Below are 20622 nucleotides of genomic sequence, written 5' to 3' on the forward strand. Positions count from 1 at the left end.
GGCTAAAATTATTTTGCAGTCCTGTGGATATAAAGTGATTTGACTCATCAAGACACACCAAGACTTCATTACAAGGTAACAGGTGGTGAGGCCAACCCCTCAATTGCAATAAAGCAATCTCTGGAGAAATCAGCTTGTTTGTGAGGCCTCTGTGATTTTACACTGCTGGACACAACAGCTGTGAGCCCAAATCCAAGGTGGCCTCATTGTCCTTCCACTTCTGTTGGTACTTCTGGTCTCCTGTTCTCCTTCCACTCCAGGTACTCCCATTCTCCCATGAATACTGGCACTTGTGGGAATGAAGCTTAGTCCTGTGTTAAACAATCTTATCCAATAACTGCTGCTGAACACCAGAGCCATATAGGACCCAAATTCCTCTATTCATCCTATGAGGGAGGACAGTATTACAGTTTGTGGCAATGCCTGTGCACACAGAGGAGCTGTGTGAGGAAGTTCTTCCTCTCTTCTTGAAGCACAAGGACCAGTCCATGTGATGTTTGCTCACCTCAGTGCAGCTGCTTTCCAAGTTTTATATCGTAATTTGGAACGCTGTGCTTCCTGTGGCATCTCCAATATCCTTGTACAAGGCAGAAGAGATGAGTGTGCAGCCAGCCATAACCACAGGAGCACATCTCAGCTCCCTGACCACACTCCCACAGCCAGTAAAAGACATAATACAGCTTTTGCATTTGTCTACATGTGCTCAGTAATGTTTATTAATTGGAAGTATCCTAGTTCGTAGTCCACTTCATGTGAGCAGCAGAACAAAGCTGCTGTTAGAACATCCAGAGAGAACACAGCTGCTGTTAGAGCATTCAGCATCATCATGGTGTTAAGCAGCCTTGTGTCTCACAAGGCATCTGCTTTTCCTTTGCAGTAGTATGTTAGTTCTTCAAACTACCTTTGCAGCACTCAAGCCTGACACTCTCTTGAGCTCTGGGCTCATTTTCCAACTACTGCATGACATCTTTGAGCTGCATCAGCTCCAGTTTCAAGCTGCTCCTCTTCAGCTCTGTTTTGACAGCCTGAATGTCAGGCTTCCTCCTATGTTGTTAGACCACTGTTTCCCAGAGCTCTTTTCCTTCTCTTCCTGCCCTGCAGGTCAGGTCTATGTCCTGAGATGGCTGCTGTTTGAAGGCATTTAACTGTGCTCTCTCTGCCTCCTTCCCAAGTACATCTCCTTGCCTATCAAGATTCCATTTCTCCCTGACAAATGCTTTCCACTTTGGCTCCAGCTTCTAGATTGAACAGCCCATTTGTTACAACAAACACCTGCACTGGTGTGTCCATCATACAACTGTTCGTTTCTTCTCTCTTCCTTCAGTGTTGAAGTTGCAACAGAATATTTTGGTCTACCTGCTCATCTGAGTCTTAGGGAATCAGCTCCTTTTCCCCCAGAGGACAGCTCTCCAGACACCTTGTCCCTTTCAACACCAGAGCCCTCAGCTTCACTGTCTCTGCATTACTCCCATTTCATCCTGGTACCTTTTTAATCTTTTTATAACCAACAGCCAGCATTTCACATATCTTCATATGTTCATCATTAACCTTTTCTTACAACTTGAGCTGCCTCTGCTTCCACAAAGACTTGATCTTTTTTCTTCTGCTTCCACTACTTCCTCTCCTGAGTGCTCTGCTCTTGAAGGCCTCATCTGGGAGCCTTTACGTTGGGAAATCAGCTCCTTTCACACCAGTGTTGCTGCAATAAAGCCTTACAGCTGTCCTCATGCTGGCATTCATGAGAGCTCTTGGTTATGCTCAACCTTTGCATCTTTCCTCAAGATAAAAACCATTTTGCTGACCTGGGTTAGCTATCACAGCTTGAAAAGCTCAGCCAGACCCTGAATGTACATTTGCCGAGATGTAATACAAAGGGGTTTTTATGTTGCAAAGTCAAGGCAATTTGTTAAACTTCACAGACAGTTCCCACACCTTTTGCACTTCTCAAAGGCTCACACCCATCATATCTTTTTCAGCAACTCTGAAAGCTCCCCACTGCAGTCAGTCCATCTGCCATTCACCAGAGATAAAACAGCTTAAATGCCTTGCATTCCTGTTATTTGGGCTTGTTTCCCAGGTCTACCACAGACTTCAGCCAAATCACCTCCTTTCTCCCTCACCTACCCCATATCTCAGGCCTAAAACAGGGATAATGACCTACCAAAATCCTCTGCTTGCATATTGCCAAGGGGAACCGTGCTCCTAAAGGGAGACACAGTTGGGCAGAGGCAGGAGGAAGAGAGGATAAACAGTTTTTCATTGACAACCTCATTCTTTCACAAGCCAATCTCTTGTACCTATATGGAAAAATGTAAGACATTTCTACTGCTTTTAAGATAGCAAGTTGTGATCATCTAGCAAGTAGAGGCAGGTTTGCTAAAGGACCAAGAAAGAGCTAATAAGAAAACACTAATGAAAGCTCTTTTACATCTCACTTTTTTAAGATACAGTCTTCACTGCCTCTAACACAACCTTGTAGAACATGCAGGGAAACTTATAAAACAATAATGTAAGGGGACTTTAGATGTCTCACTTCAAACAACTCCAGCCCTGCAAATCTACCCAGGTTTTCTTCAAAATTAAAACAGCTCTCCAACCCTGTGAAAAATCAGCCCAACCTACTCTGGTATGAGCAGGAGATGCACCCCTAATCTCTTCCTTAGGCCCAGAAAGAGAATGGTGCCAGACCTCAGGTTCAGTTTGTCCCTGCACTGCATCTTTATTTCTTCTCTGTCCTGGTCCAGCTGCTGCCCTGGATGACAAATCTCTTCCATGTGCTGCTGTCCCATCCTGCCCTGCTCCATCTCAAGTCACTCCTCCAGCTCCAGGCTCCATTCCCACTTTTGCTCTTTCAGGCTATTAATTATAGCCCAGTACTTTGCAGCTGTTTCTTCAAGATCTCTTTTCTGGCCTTCCATCTTGCACATCTCAGCCTTGAAGCTTTCCTCACTGTCCTTCCTCTCACTCTCAAAGTTTTGCCACATTAACTCTATTTCTTCTTCATAATAGTTCATCTGTTGGAAGGAGATAGGATTGGCATATTAGCACCATGCTCCTGAGAGCTTTTCTCTCCTCCAATAGCTCCAATTCAGATTGATCTATTGGTCCTACTCAACAGTGGACTCTCTTCAAGCAGTTCTGGTCCCTGCTGAAGTCAGGGCAGCAACCTGTCTCACGCAGCAGAAACCAGTAGATCCCATTTCTTGGTAGCAAGCAGCACAGTTCTGCCCATTCTCCTGTTTGCAAGGAACCCCAGAGAGGAGAAGGGAGAGGTCAGGGCATCATCTGCCACTGCTCTTCATATCCTTCCTCCACTGCACAATAGTTCCTTGTCAGGATGTGGTGGCAAGAAGCTGCTGCTGCCCACAGTTCCCCTGTGAACACTGGAAACTCCAAGATTTGACGTGCACAGAGGCAGGACTATAAAGCAGCAGATCTGTAGGCACCATTTTGTTCCTTGCACTGTTCTGTCACCTGAGTGACAGCTTAGGATTTTTTTCTTGCAGGGCTGCAGCACAAAACCCAGCAGGCATCACTGACCTCTCAGTTCAGCAGCAAAAGGAGTAAATGTGGAAAATGAGGCCTCTCCCATGAGCATTCACAGCTGTCTGAAGAGGAGGCTGGGCTCACACTGTCTCCTCAGAGCAAGCAGGTTAGAAGTGTGTTGCCAGCCAAGGGTGACGGGGCTTTGATACAGCCCCTACCATCAAGAGACACATGGCTGCTTCTCCCCTTGGTCCTGTCCCTGGTTTTACTGTGACAGCAACACTGAGTGATCTCTGGCTCCTCACAAGACCCACACAAACATGTCACGAGGTAACAGTGATTTCCAGAGAGCCTTTGCCAGCCAGTGAGGCAAAGGCTCCAAATCCTCCTACCAGCTAAGACAGGCTGGAGAAGTACATGAAATAACCCCACAAGAGTAATGATGGACCACCCTGATCCCCACACTGAACTCTCCCTGCAGCAACCCCACTGGAGCAGATGTCTCATCAGTCATGCTGTAGCAGTTGTGCTTACCAAGCAGTCATGACATCTCCCTCCACCCCACTCACCTTGGTTTCCAGCTGCACCTTCAAGTCCTGCAGCTGCTCTTGGAGCTGCTCCACTGGGAGTGACATTTCTGTAAACACAGAAGTAGGAACAAGAAGGCTTGGAGAGGGGTGTGATGGCACAGAGGAGCTCTGTGAGGGTAGACCTACAAGACAGGCCTACAAGATCAGGATGGCAGCAGCTTCATCCAGTCCATACACCCCCAAAAGATGGATATTCCCCACCTACCTGCAACTAATCCCAGGGCTGCATCACCCCTCTTGGCCAGGAGCTTTTATCTAATGTTCAACTTGAATTTTCCAACCCACAGTTTGGACTACTTCCTCTTTATTGCATTTTTTCCACAACATTTTCAACACTGAAAATCTGCCAGTTTATCCATGGCTGCCTAGTTCACAAGTTCCCTCACCAGTTCTTTAGCTGGAAAACCCTCCTCTCCTCCGTCTCCCTCCTCCCCATCACCATGTTCTCCTTCTTCCCTCCCATGGCTGCCCAGTACCAGAACTGGCAGCAGTAGCTCAGACACAACAAGCCTCCCCACACCCCCATGCAAACTTGGATCCAGAGGGAACTTTGTTCTTGCTGAGAGGACGGGCACTGAGCCCTCCTGCATGTTACCTGCTGCTGGCAGCCCTCCCTCAGCCCTGCTCTCCTGCAGCTGCAGGTGCAGCCTTTGCAGCTCCCTTCGCAGCGCTCCGTTCTGGTCGTACAGCACCTGAAACAAACGCTGCTCAGGACACAGGACAAAGCTCCTGCAGCACAAAGAGCCTCCCACAACCCCAGCACAGCCTTCCCACACTAAGGCAGACATGAGAGAATTTGGAGGAGCCAAAGAAGCACTATAACCCCAGATTTCCACAATCACATCACTGTACACACTTTACATACTGTAAAGCACAAAGTGACTGCCAAATGCAAAAGCACACAAAACCAGGGGGGTTGCAGACATCTCAGGGGGCTGGGCCTTCTGAGACTCTCCCAAATCTAAATAACCATTGGCAGAATACAACACAGAAGAAAACAGCATGAGCACGATCTCAGTATGAGCCCAGAGGTTTCTCTTTGTATCCTCAAGACTCGCTTGGGGCACAAGGGCTGGCCAACAAGCACTGCTCTATGCAGACAAAGCTACCAGCAGGATTCACAGTGAAACAAGGCCCACAGGCCTCTGGGAGGGAAAATTCCTAGGTTGCAGAAGGTGCTGATCCCATGGAAAGCACAGCATGAGGCAGGTCCTGCTGGTCTCCTGGTGCCAAAGACCCCCCAAGGCCAGCACAGGAGTTTATCCCATCTCCATCAGCAAGGAGTCCCAGAGCTGAATACCAAGTAATGAACCACCACACCAGTGCCAACAGCCACTTCCATGGAAGTGTCTGGAGATGGGCAGCTGCTTGCTTCACTTCACATCCTCTATCCTGTACTGGAAGCAACAGCATACAAGGCATCCTATGTTCTTCTGGACTGTCCACTTTAAGCAGACATCCAATTACATCCCATATCCTGCCACCCAGGAAACTGATGTACTGCAAGAGACTGTGAACTAGAACACTTCCAATTAACAAATATTACTGAGCAGATGTAGACCAATGCAAACCCCATTTGTTTAATCTCCATTCCAAACAGAAAAGTGGGGCTGAGAGCATTCAATGAGGGATAAATTGTATTTCTCCTTTAAGATAAACCCGAGTGGGTGCCTCCACAAGGGCAGGTGAAGCCTAAGGTCAAACCTTTCCATCCATCAGCGTTTTCATGGACAACTCTGGGGCTGCTCAACTAGAGGAAGAAATTGCAGCACGTTGCATATTCAACCCTCTGGTGCCACCTGGAGCAATGCTGACAGTGCTTCAGAATGTTTGCCTTTAATCATAGCTTGGAGAAGGGGTGCCTGATGCATCCACAGAATGGCTTTGCTGAAAGTCTGCAATTCAGCCCTTGCTGAGGGGATGTGACTCACTGTCCCTGCTCAGGGGTGCTCTTCAGCTACACAGAGCATCTGGGAACAAATGGGCAATGTGACAAGCACAGGACTCAAAGAACAGAGTATCCAGCACAAGTTAAAAGTGGGAGAAGGGAAATAGAGGTTGTGCTCATGCCCCAGAGAGCACCAAGCTCTGGGAAGGAGCACAGCCCCCAGCAGGAGACACAATACACACAGCACCAATTCTTGGACCACACACAACACACACCAGATATCTGGGCTGGCTTACCTTGACTCTCTAGCAGAGTTCAGCAGCAACAAGTTTTTTAGGGTTTTTTTTTAAGTGGGGGCAAGGAGAAGGAAGGGAAAAACAAAAAGATAGAAGACTTTAACTGTTAATATGGTTTCCAAATTAGGATAATAGCTTCCTCCTTCTGCTCAAGAAGAAATCCAACAGAGCCCAAGGTGGTCTGTCCTCAACAACAGAGGTACATGATTCCCTAATAAAATAGTCCATGGCTACCGGCAGGAAGGAATTTATGATCCACCCCTACTCTCTCCTGCCAAAATCCTAGCAAGGCAAACAACCCATGGAGGGCTTCAGGAGTGAGGAGACAGGACTCTGAGCAAGGTAAGAGGGATCCCTCTGTCCTCTGATCAGGTCTACCTCCTTCCACCCCCTCAGGCCAAAGTGACCAACAGATGTGCTGCAGAGAGCAGCACTGTGACCCCAGCAGCTGCCCACACATACCTGGCACTGCTGCTCATACTCCAGGACAATCTCGGCAAAGCACTCGCTCTGCTTCAGGAACTCTGGGCTGTGGGGCTCCCCCTGCTCCAGCTGCACAAGGAAACACTTCTCATCAAGAAAATCATCTCCAAAAGGACAGTCAAAAGCTCTACTAAATCACTGGGGTCATGGTGCTACACCCATACATTCAACAGAAGGCTCTCTAAAGGGCACATCACCTGTGGGATAGGTCAGAAAGAGGAGGGAAAACATTTTTCTCCACATGTGAGACACCAAACTACAGGCACAGGCTTTCCTGGCTAACAAGATCACAGACTCACTTCCTTCCCCAGATCCATTTTAGGAGTGGAAGATACTAGAACAAACCCTTTACTTCAATATTAGTGAAAAATAAAACTTCTCTGGAAACCAAACTCTACAAAGTTTTCCCTTGAAGACTGCAGATGTGTAGAATTCTCTACAACTGGAAACTTTCCTCACCCTTTTTTTTTTCTTTTCCCAGCTTCCAGATTGTTATTAATGTGCAGGAGAGCTCACACACAGGAAGACCACAGCAACTGACACAAAATATGCAAGATCAATTTTTTTATGAATTTCTGGAAAGTTCTCATTTGACAGGAAAAGGTTACCTTATCCTTCACAATGTGGTTGAGTTCTTTTTGCAACTCCAACACCATTTCCTCAGAGGCTGACAGTTTCTCAGCCATCTCTGTGACCTTGTTTTGTAGCTGTGTGTTCTCCTGCAGATAAAACGGAGATTTCCCAGATGCAGTGGGTCCTGACACAGCAGGATGGGTTTATCAGCCACAAGTCCTCAGCAGGGAGCTGTGGAACAACTGGCATATCAGCATGCCAAACACAGCACAGCTTCCCAGAGACCCTGGACATGGCCTGCTTTGGGCCAGGATAGGGGTGATTTTTGCAGTAACCAGGAGGGGATGTGGCTAAGGCCCAGATATTTTTCTGTACCACCTCAGTCATTGCTGGGGAGAGAGGGAAGGCGCTCTCTCACAATTCCAGGGAGAAGGACATGCCTTCCAGAGAAAATGTGGCTGCTCTGCAATGAGCATTTTGAATGTAAATCACCCTCTCTTTTGTACGTTTTTATTGTTAATATTGTTGCTGTCACTGGTTGTTTCTTATCTCATTGCTGTTTCCAGTAAATTGTTCCCATCTCAACCCACGGTCTTTGCCTTTTGTGCCTCCAATTCTCCTCTCCAGCCACTGAAAATCAGGGAGAGAGAGTGAGCAAGCAGCAATGTAGTTTGGAGAATCTGGGTAGGAGAACTAAACTGGGGAGCACCATTCCTAATCCACGACAGGACAGCACATTGCTGATACCACATGGGCTCATGTCTCCAAAGGACAGGAGTGTGTTTTGCACAATAAGAGCTACACAGCCCCACAGATTCATCTCTATCTCTGCTCCCCAAAATTGTGGTTTCCCTCACAGCTAAGAAAGGCAGCAAGTCCTGAGCTATCTCCATCTGTACTTCTACACTGAACAGACAGACATGCAGACACCACCATCTCTGCTTTTGACATGGTCCCTGGCACAACTTTTGGTCATTGTGTTTCCAGGTGTTACCAAGGGCCAAACCACTGCCAACAGACAACACAGCAGTTTAGCAATGGCATGGCAAGGTAACAATCTCTGTATTTAACACAACTGTATGGATGTGGCCAATAATTCTCTGCAAAAAATTCCTGTTCTTCTTAACAAGAGCAAAGTGAACCATCTACATTTGTCACCACCTCTGCTTTGCCACCTCTGAAAGAGTGAAGATGTTTCATCCAAGGCAGTTTGACTTACATTCATCACATGGTTCAGTCTCCCTTGCAGGTTGGCCTCTTTGCCCTGAAGGAGCCGTGTATCAGCCTCCAGCTTCGCCTGGTGACTCACTGCTTGCTGCAAAAGCAGTTCTTTTGCCTGTATTTCTGCCTGAAAATTCCTGGAGGAAAAAAGGAACATGGTTGGGGCAGCAGAGCATGTTCCTGGATGGCCACAGGTACAGGCACCCCCTCTCACCATGCACAGAGCAGGAGATGAGAGTTTGGTTGGAAGGATGCTGAGACCATAGGGGATGGAGAAGGGTCTTCAAGGACTTGCCTGCCATTGACACATTGGCAAAACAAGTGGGATTGTCAAAAGAGACATTGGTGTGGGAAATGCAAGCACAGAGAGCTCTCAGGGCCTTGTGCATAAGGATCAGAGATAGAGATGGATACAATGTTTGACCTAAGACCTTGGAGAAGGCTTGGAGAATCAGAACAGTAAAAGTGAAACAGACATAAAACAAGAATATGAGTTTGTCGTTTAAGTAGAAATATGTTTTAAGCAAACAGAGATATGTATTATATAAGTAAAGCAATATGTTAAGTAAGATAGTAAAAGATTGTGAAGTTTAGCAATAGAATCTGTTATAAAGTTAGAAGTTTAAGATGTATCAATGCAGACTTGTGATTGGTTAAAAAATGATGCATTGCGGCAAAGCCACAAAAAGCAAAGCAATTAATGATTTGTGTAAAAAGATGCTAACAAGTTTCATAGAAGTATCTGATTTGCTAAAAAACTAGCACAAGGCATTGTAACTAAGAATTAAGTGGCTTCTGATATTATGGCATCGGATGTAACACCTTTAATGCCTCATCACTATTTTATGAGGCTGACACCATGAGGCAGTAAACCATCTTTTTAAAAGTCTCTCAGTTGCCTTGTCTCATAATTTTAACCTCCCAATACCCCGGGATATGTAAGCACAGTTTTTTCCACCCCACCTACCTGAGCTTGCTCTGGGTGTGCTCAAGAGCAATATACTGCTCATCCAGCTCCCTGCCCAGCTGCAGACAGTGTCTCTCTGCCTTCTCCAAATTGAGCCTTGCCTTGTCCCTCTCCCTGGCGATCTGCCTCACCTGGGTCCTGCAGACACAGCGAGCAGGGCATGAAGAGACCCCTCACGCAGCCCACAGAAGGGCTCTCCTCACAGGGAGCCATGCCCTCACCAGAGGCACTGCAGTTTGTATCTGTAGGAGGTGCCAGCTGCATGCTGGAGGCCACTCCTGGGGACCATGAGTGTGCTGTCCAAAGCTGCAGGCAGCCCTGCCAGGCTCACCTGCTCCTCCGTGCTGCTGCTGCCTCTGCAAGAACAGCACAGATTGATATTACTTCCTCCCTCTTCTAACACTTCCAACAGGACTTCTGTTGTTACAACATCTGACCACCCTCCAGTCTTTCAGGGATGCCCCCCCATCTCACAGATCAGATCACATCCACCCCTGCATTCCCCCAGCTTTTGGGTGGTCAAACTCATCCTGAACCTGGCTGCAAGCATTTCTCCCATCCCAGTAGTTGCTCACTTCACCCACCACCACCGATCCAGGCAGAACCAGGGACCCTGAGGATCTCCTCTATGTTCTTCCAGGGCTCGGGTGGCAATGACAAGTGGAGGTTTGGCAAATCCAGTGCCTTTGCTGATGCTGGAGAAGCTTGGCCAGAAGGACAGGCTGCTTCCTGAGCGTTCCCCTCTGATGCTGAGGAAAAAAAACCAGCAGGAATAAGTCAGTGGAGCCAAATTGGCAGAGGAAAATTGATGGTTTTCAATACCAAAGGGAAACTTCAGAGACCAAATCAATACTGAGGAACATTTTAAAAACAACCCCAGGCTGCCAGGAGGGAGATGTCCTGAGCTGCCCTCGTGGCAGCTGCAAGAGCAGGTTTGCAGGCACAGACCATTCAGTTTGGTGTCCCTGCTGACTCATCAACACCCAGTATCCACAGAAAGACCAGCACTGAAAGTTATATCGCTTACAGGGTCTTGTGAAAACTCTCACACAGGGACTGCCAGCCAACACTTTGTTTGACCAAAGAGCAGAAACCAGAAAGCTGATACAGAACTCACATTTCCAAAAGCACCAATTTTGTACCAGGTTTGGAAGAAGCCTGTCTTGAGAGAGCTGTTACCTCAAAGTCTTAAGCCAAAAAAACCCAAAACAATTATTTTTTTTTTTCTTTTTTTCCTCAAGATCCTGGATTGAGTGGTCCTGGCTGCCAGGGTAAGCAGAGACTCACTTCCACCTCAGCACATTAACGCGGTGTTACTTCAAAAGCAAATGCCTTGTCTGTTCTTGGAACTGAAAGCACTAAGGAGAAAGAAGTATTTTACATCAAACAAATAAAATGTGGATGAAGCTTGTTCATACACTAAAAAGAGGACAATCTGTGTCACACATCAGCACTTCTGAGGTCCTTTTTAGAATTGGGGTGATGTTTTTTCTCTGCTAGGATGTGCATCCCTCTCCCTCCCATAAAGGATGAAGCTCAACAGCCCCCTGTTGCAATCCAACAGCACCTAGGCAGGGATTGGTCCAGCTCAGGCAGTTCCCAAGGGAGCCGTTCAGTCACCAGGCAGTGGCTGCAGTACAGACCATACCTAAAAACTGTCTTGCAAGTGAAGAACTCTCCCCAGGTCACCATGTTCAGATGCCTGATGTCTATGAAAACACCCACTTGTGAAAAGAAGTATCTTAGCCTGAACTTTCTCAGTAAACCCTGATCTTTGGGTTTTTGGGGGTTTGGGGGTTTTTGGGGTGTTTTTTTGCGGGGGAAGCAGAGGGGTACAGGGAAATGGAAACCTTTCTAAGCGTGTGATGTCTGAACTCGTGTCTGGATTCCCCACAGGATCGTTTTTAAAGCATAAAATACAAACGAGCTGTCCTGTGATTGGGGACTGGCAATGACTTAATTGCTCCTTACCCAAGGTTAGTGGAAATCACCTCATGGAGCTGCACATCAAGGCCATCAACCAGGAGGATCCTTTTTACAAACCTCATCCCATAGATTTGCTGAGCCTTGGTTGCTCAAGAAACACTGACATACCGTGGGAAACGGGGTTATGCATCCGCAGGGATGCGGACACTGCAGCATCGGCTCGGCTCGGCTCGGCTCGGCCCGGCCCGGCCCGGCCCGGCCCCGCCCGGCTCGGTTCGGTTCGGCTCGGCTCGGCTCCGTCCGGCCCCGCGCATGCGCAGGCCACGCGCACATCCCAGTCCAGCCCCCTGGATGCATTTCCCGGGGTGAATTGGGAAGAGCAGCAGCAGGAGGCGGAGGGAGCTGATCCCGCCTCTTTACGCAGCTCTTTCTGGAGTGCTGTATCCAGTTCTGGGCTCCTCAGGCCAAGAAGGACAAGGAGCTCCTGGAGAGGGTCCAGCGGAGGGCGACAGAGATGATGACGGGACTGGCGCACCTCTCGTGAGGGAAGACTGAGAGGGTTAGGCCTGGTTAGTCTGGAGAGGAGAAGCCTGAGGGAATCTCATCAATATGTACAAATACCTCAAAGGCGAGTGCCCAGAGGATGGTGCCGGGCGCTTTCCAGTGGCGCCCAGCGGCATGGCGAGGAGCAGTAGCCATAAACTAAAACACAAAAGTTCCACCTCAGCATGAGGAACAACTTATTCGCACTGAGCGTGGCAGGGCGCTGGAACCCCGGGCTGCCCAGGGAGCGGAGGCGGCGGACTCTCCGCAGACCTTCCATGCCCGGCGAGGCGGGGCGCCCTCCACAGGGCCTTTCCCAGCCGCCGCCATCCAATGGTTCCGCGCGCGCACGCCCCGCCCCGCGCCGCTCCCGCCGGGCCCCCGCGCAGGCGCAGTGACGGCGGAGGACGCGCGCGGCGGGCGTTGTGCGGCGGCGGCGGCGGCGGCGGCGGCGCGGCCATGGCGGGGTCCGCGGGCGGCTCGGCGCGGAAGCGCCTCATGAAGGAGGAGGACATGACCAAGGTGGAGTTCGAGACGAGCGAGGAGGTGGACGTAACGCCCACCTTCGACACCATGGGCCTGCGGGAGGACCTGCTGCGCGGCATCTATGCCTACGGTGGGCGTCGGGGCCCGAGGGGGAAGGGGCGGGGGGCGCGGGGCGCGGGGCCGGGGGGCGAGCCGGGGGCACGGAGGGGCTCGTGGGCCGCGGCAGGACCCGGATGTGGCCCCGCCGCGCCTGCGCCGTGCGGCCGGTGTCGGGCCTGCCCTGATGGTGTCCCTTGGCCCCCGCAGGGTTCGAGAAACCGTCGGCCATCCAGCAGCGAGCCATCAAGCAGATCATCAAGGGCAGGGACGTGATCGCCCAGTGAGTGCGGCTGGGGGCAGGGCGGGGGGTGTCGGGCACGCTCCCTGCCTTGAGGCTGGGGAGTGGGATCGGCCACCCGTGGGCCTGGCAGGGTGTGGGGAATGCCCTGAGATTGGTGAGACACTGGGACAGGTTGACCAGAGCAGCTGTGGAAGTCCCAAGGCATCCTTGAGCACTTCCAAGCTGTGGAAGTGCTCAAGGCCAGGTTAGATGTGGCTCTGGGCACCCTGGTGGGTGGAAGGTGTGCCTTGCCATGGCAGGGGGGATGCAGGTGGATGTTCTTTAGGTTCCCTTCCAATCCAAACTATTCTATGGTTTTATGATGTGATAAGCAATACACTGGAATTGCCTAACTTGTGATCCTAACAGTGGTTAGCACCAGAGTTCATTTGGTTTAGTCACTATAAAAAATATCCCTTAGAGACAAAGAAGGAGATGCATCCCGCTGAAAAAAATCCTTTTTTGGTCACTAGTGCAAATTACTGGCCTTGCAAATTGCATTGGCTTATCTGTCATTTACTTGGAAAAGGTATGTGTATGGTAGATGGCAAAAAGGTAAAATAGTGATCTGATAAAGAGTGAACGTGCCAGAGCTGGTACCCTGGAGTGTTCTGTCCCTGATATTATTGCAGCTCTCAAATCTGCTTGACAGCAGATCATGCTCTCATCATAACAAGCCTTTGTTGAGTTCTTTGCTATGGAGGGGTGGGAGAGAGCAGAGGGGTGGAATGTGTTGAAAGTACTTGTGCTGTTGGTCCAGACATCCAGAGTATTCATCAAACATCTGTTTCTCAGGTCACAGTCAGGAACAGGAAAGACAGCAACATTCTCCATATCTGTTCTACAATGCCTGGATATACAGGTAATTTCATAACAGTACATGCTAAAAATAATTTTTACTAAATCACTGGTCTTCATCATAAAAGTGTGTTCTTTAAGAGTGAATGAATGAAGGCTTACATTGAAATCTTTTAGTTATGGGCAGTGAACCTTAGAATTCTGGCCAAGAACTTCACCAGACTCTCAACAGTTTAACTGTTAAAGCCAGTCTGGTAAAATGAGTTCAGATGATGTCTTGTAATCATAAAGTTGTCTTTAACAGCTGACCTCATTCACCTCTTAGGGCTAAGTTAATCTCTCAGCAAGCAGAATTGTCTTCAGAGAGTCCTAATAGCCTCATCAACCTATCTAACAACTGCCTCACATTGCACAGAATCAAACCTAGATTTTGACTGACAGCTGCTTGCTTTTGTTCTGCTCAGGGGCATCATGTCCATCCAGTAGTTTTGGGGTATTACTTGGATGTGTAGATGCAATTGAATAAAAGGGTGGTTTTCAGTGGGCTGGGATTGTTACTCATTTGTCACTGGGCACATAAAAATAAAGGTTGCATGTTCTAAGTGGAAAGAACAGCTTTTGCTTCATTTCTGTAAAGTGCTCATAACACTTTTAGAGGTGACACTTCAAAACTTTGTCTTGGAGTCCTTGAGCAATGCAAGGTGTTTATCTGAACCAAATACACAGAACTGAAGGGCTTGAAATTTCCTTCTATTTTACAAGAAATACACACATTTTTTTTTTTAGCACAAAATTCCTGATAAATCTTTCAGCTGTGACATTTCACAGCTTCGATTCTGTGAGTTCCATCATCTCTTGCATGCTCGGCCCTGTGGCCTGTGATTAACTTCCATGTGGTTCTGTGTTTTAACCAGGTTCGTGAGACCCAGGCCTTGATCCTGGCCCCAACTCGGGAGCTGGCTGTGCAGATTCAGAAGGTAAGAGCATTTCAGTCCGTGTCTGGAAAGCACTGGGCCAGTGTTCTGGTGTTTCTCTAGCAGAGCTCAAAGCACAGCTCCCACTTTTTCTTTCTGTTCCTGAGAGAAATAATGCAGTATCATCTGATACAGGGCAGTTTGCTCCTCAGCCTTACAGCCATTAGTTTGGCAGTGTGAGGTTTTGCATAACGCTGAGTTTTTAAGGCCAGCACTTCTAAAGCAGTTGTGATCCCTGAGGAACTGAGTTCCCAGTGTTTTAAGGCCTGCTGTTATGGAGGTTTAGGTAACAGACATTAAAATAACCGCTCTAACTTCTTGTGCTAGTGTCTCTTTTAAAAGCCCAGAGCATGGATGCACCGACCTGCATTTCTTCACCAATGCAGCCTGAGGAGAGCTGGGGTCATTAATCCATCTCTCTGTATCCACACAGGGGCTTCTGGCCCTGGGAGACTACATGAACGTGCAGTGCCACGCCTGCATCGGGGGCACCAACGTGGGTGAGGATATCCGCAAGCTGGATTACGGGCAGCACGTTGTGGCTGGCACTCCAGGACGGGTGTTTGGTAAGGAAATCCTGACATTTATTGTAACACCCTTAGGGTGACCTTAGGGTGAAGTGTAACAAGGTAACAACTTACTGCTGCTGTGCCTGGAAAAGACTGAGGGAAATCTATAGCCATGGTATTTTCATTTTCTCTGTTCATTATTGCTTTTCATTGTTGAGGTGACTCTTTATATGATGGTTTGGAAAAAGGAGAAAGTATTACTGTCCATTAATCTTCAAGGGGATAAGAGCCAGGCCTACATGAAAGCCAAAATTGGGCCCACATTTCCTGTGTCCTGCTGGTTGCTCCATCTTTGTTAAATCAGGTGCACTTGCAGCTGGTATCTTCTGCTTTCACTGCATGAAGAGTTTAACACTGACTGTCCATGGCAGTTATCCCAGGGGTTGTGTTGTCCTTTAGGCTCACATCTTCTGGGTCTCTGAGAAACAGCCCTTACACAAGCTCTTGTCACTGGGAGAACGTGAACTGGTCCCCACAAGTGGAAAAAAAAAAACCCCAAAAATTAGCAGCTGCCAAACTGGGCTGACTCTCAAACAGGTTTTGTGGATTCTGTTGACATAAAGTTCATCTGGCATTTTGTATTTTTCACATCTGTCTCTGCTCCACCAAGATACCCTGACAGTGGTGGGGCTCACTTGCTTTCAGAGCATTCTCATCTCACAAAATGAAATCTTACAGATATGATTCGTCGCAGAAGTCTAAGAACTCGTGCCATCAAAATGCTGGTTTTGGATGAAGCAGATGAAATGCTCAATAAAGGTAACACATTTGTCTCCCTTTTACTTGCTTTCTCCTTGCTTCTTTGAGATTCCAAGGTGTCCCAGCTAGCAGGCCCACTTCTAGAAGCTGGTTTTGGAAAAAGATAGTTATAGTTAGTTACAGGCTGTAATGGGTCAAGGTACACAACATGCCTTCTCTGACGTTACTGATTCACACAATAATGTTCATCCCAGAGTATAGACCCAGTACTGAATTCCAGGTCAGACTGTGACAGGGGAGGATATTTAGGAGAAGGATGTGCTGACTGTTCTGTGTGGCTTGATTTGCACTGCAGGCTTCAAGGAGCAGATTTATGATGTGTACAGGTACCTGCCTCCAGCCACACAGGTGGTTCTGATCAGCGCCACTTTGCCACATGAAATCTTGGAAATGACCAACAAATTCATGACAGACCCCATCCGCATCCTGGTGAAACGGTGAGTGAGTTTTCTTGGAGAGAACAGCCCTGGGCAGTTCACAGTATTAACAGATTTAAATGTACAGAGAGCCTCTCATGTTCCTTCTCACATTCCTGAGTGTCTGCAGATGTGCTCATGTCCTGTTTTCAGCACGTGCTGACTTACCTCCCTGACTTTATCCTTGTCCAGTTCTGTGTGCTGCTGCTCAGCCTAGCTGTCCCCTCATTCTCCCCATGGACAGCAGTCTCTCCTTGTGGAAATCTATCCTTCATACTTATCCAATTCCTGGGCTCCCCCTGAGGATTTTTTTAGGCTTCCTGTTATAATTTCCTATTGCATAGGCTTTAGCTGACTGATCCTGGGTGTTCTTGGAGGCGTAGTTTACATTGGGTGGTGTCACAGGTCCTTGTGCACTGGAGCTTGGGAGGAGTCTCCCTCTTGCCTGAGCTCTTACACTGCCCCATTTTGTACATTCGAGCTTCTTGAGACTTTCTTCAGTCTCTCTTGTCAAGAAGCTGGAATGTAAAAATGATGAGAACAGAATATTCCCCTTTGAAGCTGTCTGGCTGGAGCAGAGCAGTTCCAGTCTCTGCTGAACGGGTCATGTTCAGGGCCCTTCTTAAAGCTGAGTTTTCCCAGGACTTTCTAGAACAACTTGGACTCCATCTGGACCGGACCCAGGAACCCACAGCACACGGGGCAGAGGGGTGGTGTCTGGTGAAGCACACCCAGCCCTTCTAACTGCTATTCACCTGCTTGTGGTGTTCTTCTCTGCAGTGATGAGTTAACCCTCGAAGGAATCAAGCAGTTTTTCGTGGCTGTGGAGAGGGAAGAGTGGAAGTTCGACACCTTGTGTGATCTCTACGACACACTGACCATCACCCAGGCTGTCATCTTTTGTAACACCAAGAGAAAGGTACAGAGGCCATCAGAGGGGCATGGTGCTTCCTGAGGGTGGCTCAAACTGCTGGATTAGTTAAGAGGCCTGGTTGCTCCGCTGTTTAGAAATAGTTTCAGTAGGACCATATAAACCTTTGGGATGTGCCTGACTTAAAACAACAGGCAGACCTGATACAGCTGACAGGAATTGCCTTTTCAGAGAAGTAGGTAAGAATGTGCTCAATCTAATTGCTTATAATTCCTGGAGCAAAACCCCACTTCCTGAATAAATGCTTTTAATTCCTTTCCGGGCTTGTGGAGCCCTGTATCATACAGCTGATGCTTTGTAAGGATTATTTCCTTCCCTTAGTCCCAGAATGCATGTGGAAGTGTCTCAGTCCATACCAGCTCATCTCAGCAGACATTGTGAAGCTCAGCTGCTGTGTTTGGCTGTCTGAGCAAAGAGCTAACCCAAGCTGTGTTCACAGGTCGACTGGCTCACAGAGAAGATGAGGGAAGCCAACTTTACAGTTTCATCCATGCATGGGGACATGCCCCAAAAGGAGAGAGAGTCCATCATGAAAGAGTTCAGATCTGGTGCCAGGTAAATGCCCCAAATAGCATTGCTTACATCACTGCTGCCTCAGGGCAGGGAAAACCCTCAACACCTCTATCTCAAGGCTTTGTTCAGCTCAGATTAAGAACTCTGATTTCCATCTATCTCCTGAGGTGTTGGAGGGTTGAGAGATTGCCACTTTCCAAGGAGGGATGCTTGTAGCTCTGGGTGTAGAATTAGTCTGTTCTATTTTGCTGAAGATATTGGGAGTTGCTGCTTTTAAAATACATCAAGGAAAAAATGTTTGTGCTCCCTCCTCAGTATTTTTAACACTTGGGAGCATTATTCCTTCTGAAAGATCCAAGCTGTGTTGGTCCTGTCTTGACTGAAGTTTGGTGATAGTGCAAGAGACAGCTTTCTGTGCAGCAAAAGTGTGGATGCTGCTGGTGTGCTGTGGGAGGGGAGAGCATGGAAGAGCAGGGGGTGCGCTGGAGCCTGGGAGTTTCCAGAGAAGTCCTAACTGTGCCCTTCTTTTTGCAGCCGAGTTCTTATTTCCACAGACGTTTGGGCTCGAGGCCTGGATGTGCCTCAGGTGTCGCTGATCATTAACTATGACCTGCCCAACAACAGAGAACTCTACATCCACAGGTAGGCTTCCCCCAGGGCGTGGGGCTGGGGGAGCTTTTCCCACAGTGGCTCCATTCCCTCTTCCCTCGTGCTCCGCAGAATCGGCCGCTCGGGCAGGTACGGCCGGAAAGGCGTCGCCATCAACTTTGTGAAGAACGACGACATCCGCATCCTGCGGGACATTGAGCAGTACTACTCCACCCAGATTGACGAGATGCCCATGAACGGTGAGTGCTGGCCACAGCCCAGGAGCAGCACTGCTGGGCTGGGCTCCCCACACACTCAGTTCATACCTGTAATTCTTTCCTTTTCTCTCCTTTCAGTTGCTGATCTTATCTGAAGGTCCATGGTTAGCAGGAAGCTGTACCATTTGGTACCCTCCAGAATTCCGTTTTGGACCCACATCCTTTTTTTCGTATTTTTGGTCATATGTTCTTGAGTTGATCTGCGCTTGGGAACTTGTGTAAATATTGTCTGTACTCCCACCCACGTTTTGCAATAAAAAAGAGGAGGTTTTACCATACCCTGTGCTTAATTACTTTACCCAGCATAGTAACAGGCAGGGAGTTCTGAGATACTGCCATACTTGGCTGGCATAATGAAACAAAACATTGGACACTCCGCATATCTGGGTTCATAAAATACAGGGCTTCCTGTTCTCTACCCTTCTGTCGTTGTTGTGCCACGCCGCCTGATGTACTTTTAGTTTCCTTGACTTAACCTTTAAGGATCAGACATCAACAGGAAAAATCTGTGGCCTGGCCCTAGCCTGCTCTAGGCAAATTGAGGTACGAGATAGCCAGAAATTTCCTGCTGGTTACGTCTTTCTGGAGCCAGGAATCACCACACTGCTCCAGATGAGGATTTCCCATCCCAAGGAACCTGGGCACAACACTTCCCAAACAGAAGGAGCAACTATCCCGTCTCTTGTCACCTCCACCTCATTCTGCTGCTGTACCTCGTTACATCTTCCCACTCACCCCTGCTCCTGTGTCTCTTTCTGGCATGCTGCTGTACTTTGCCAGCTGTAGGATCTTCCACGTAGCTTTCCTGCCTCACTCTGCTGTGTCCCTTTGTGAGGCAAGAGTTGGCCAGAGGTCGGTTACCATCTTCTGCTCTCTGCTTTTCCTGCTGCATTCGGCTTTTTGCGTGTTCAGGGAGGACAGGGGAAGCAAGGCTGGAATACACCACAGTTAGCACAGAATTGGATCAGCTCTCAGAACTCTTTCCAGCAGAGTAGCCCAGGGTAGAGAAAGCAGCTGCCACCTCCTTTAAAGCCCTGTGGAACTCCTCAGTTCCCTGAGGAACCCACTCCATGCACCTGCCTGATGTTCTTCACAGAAGTTGGGAAATACTAAGCTTAATCTGCTAGGAATACTCATTTTAAGGGATTGCCCATGGAGAGGAGGCCACTACAGCTTCATGGCTCCATGTGCTACCAGCAGCAAAGCTGCGCCAGCATTCCCCCTGGGCACACACAGGGAGAGTGCTCACACCATCCAGCCGTGTTCAGCACTGGAACAGCAGCACCAGCGCCCTCCCCCTGCCCCTCGAGCTGTCACCATGCAGGGCTGCTGGGGGCAATGCACACACAGGCTCTGCATCCCTCCAGGAACGGGCAAGGAGGCTCAGCTCATCCAGTATCCAGCCTTGGGACCGCCAGGCTGCTCCAGTACCCAGCAGAGGGACACGGCCCACCCCCACACATCCCCGTGGTGCCTGCCCTCAGTAGCTGGCCCTGACACAAGTCTGTCCTTTAGTGGTCCCTACAGAGCCTTTCTTGCCTCCACAGAGGGAGTCACACACCAGAACAGATCCCACTCCCTCCAGAGCAGCCCAGACCTTGTCCCTCCAGTTGCCTCAAGCAAAATCAGATGTGTCCAGCCCAGACCTAGAGCTGCTCCAACAGTGACTCCCAGGGCCCTTGCCCTACTTGCTGGCTAAATCCATTGCGCTTGTTCAAGTGACACAACCTCACTCCAGGCTGCTGCCACTCCAACCATGTAACCCCTGTGTCCCCCAGTCCCATTCCAGTCCCTGGCACTTTGACCTCTGTGCCCACAGAATGGAATCCCCTCTTCCAGGAAAAGGTGAGATGGGGTTAAGTCAACATGGCCAAACGAGGACACGCAGCAGCAACCTACTGCCACAGGACCATTCCCTTTTATCCCCCAAAACATCCCTTTCCCACACTTGATTAAGT

General features: G+C 48.8%; 1 protein-coding gene across 1 annotated transcript; it reads left to right on the plus strand.

The window, feature by feature from the left end:
* Positions 1-12377: 12377 nt before the first annotated feature.
* Positions 12378-18942, plus strand: EIF4A3 (eukaryotic translation initiation factor 4A3). The gene is made up of 12 exons (XM_033056445.1): positions 12378-12589; positions 12766-12838; positions 13634-13700; positions 14551-14613; positions 15044-15176; positions 15858-15938; positions 16234-16375; positions 17135-17273; positions 17725-17840; positions 18333-18440; positions 18519-18646; positions 18743-18942. Exons 1-12 carry the CDS (start codon positions 12433-12435, stop codon positions 18757-18759), a joined length of 1224 nt encoding a protein of 407 aa, XP_032912336.1. The 5' UTR covers positions 12378-12432; the 3' UTR covers positions 18760-18942.
* Positions 18943-20622: the final 1680 nt, after the last annotated feature.

Source organism: Catharus ustulatus, chromosome 3, assembly GCF_009819885.2.
Source record: "Catharus ustulatus isolate bCatUst1 chromosome 3, bCatUst1.pri.v2, whole genome shotgun sequence".
Classification (NCBI taxonomy): Eukaryota; Metazoa; Chordata; class Aves; order Passeriformes; family Turdidae; genus Catharus; species Catharus ustulatus.

Coding starts and splice junctions, on each gene's coding strand:
- EIF4A3 (XM_033056445.1), top strand. CDS start 12,433: ATGGCGGGGTCCGCGGGCGGCTCGGCGCGGAAGCGCCTCATGAAGGAG. Junction 15,177..15,857: donor CACTCCAGGACGGGTGTTTG/GTAAGGAAATCC, acceptor GAAATCTTACAG/ATATGATTCGTCGCAGAAGT. Junction 18,441..18,518: donor AGAGAACTCTACATCCACAG/GTAGGCTTCCCC, acceptor CGTGCTCCGCAG/AATCGGCCGCTCGGGCAGGT.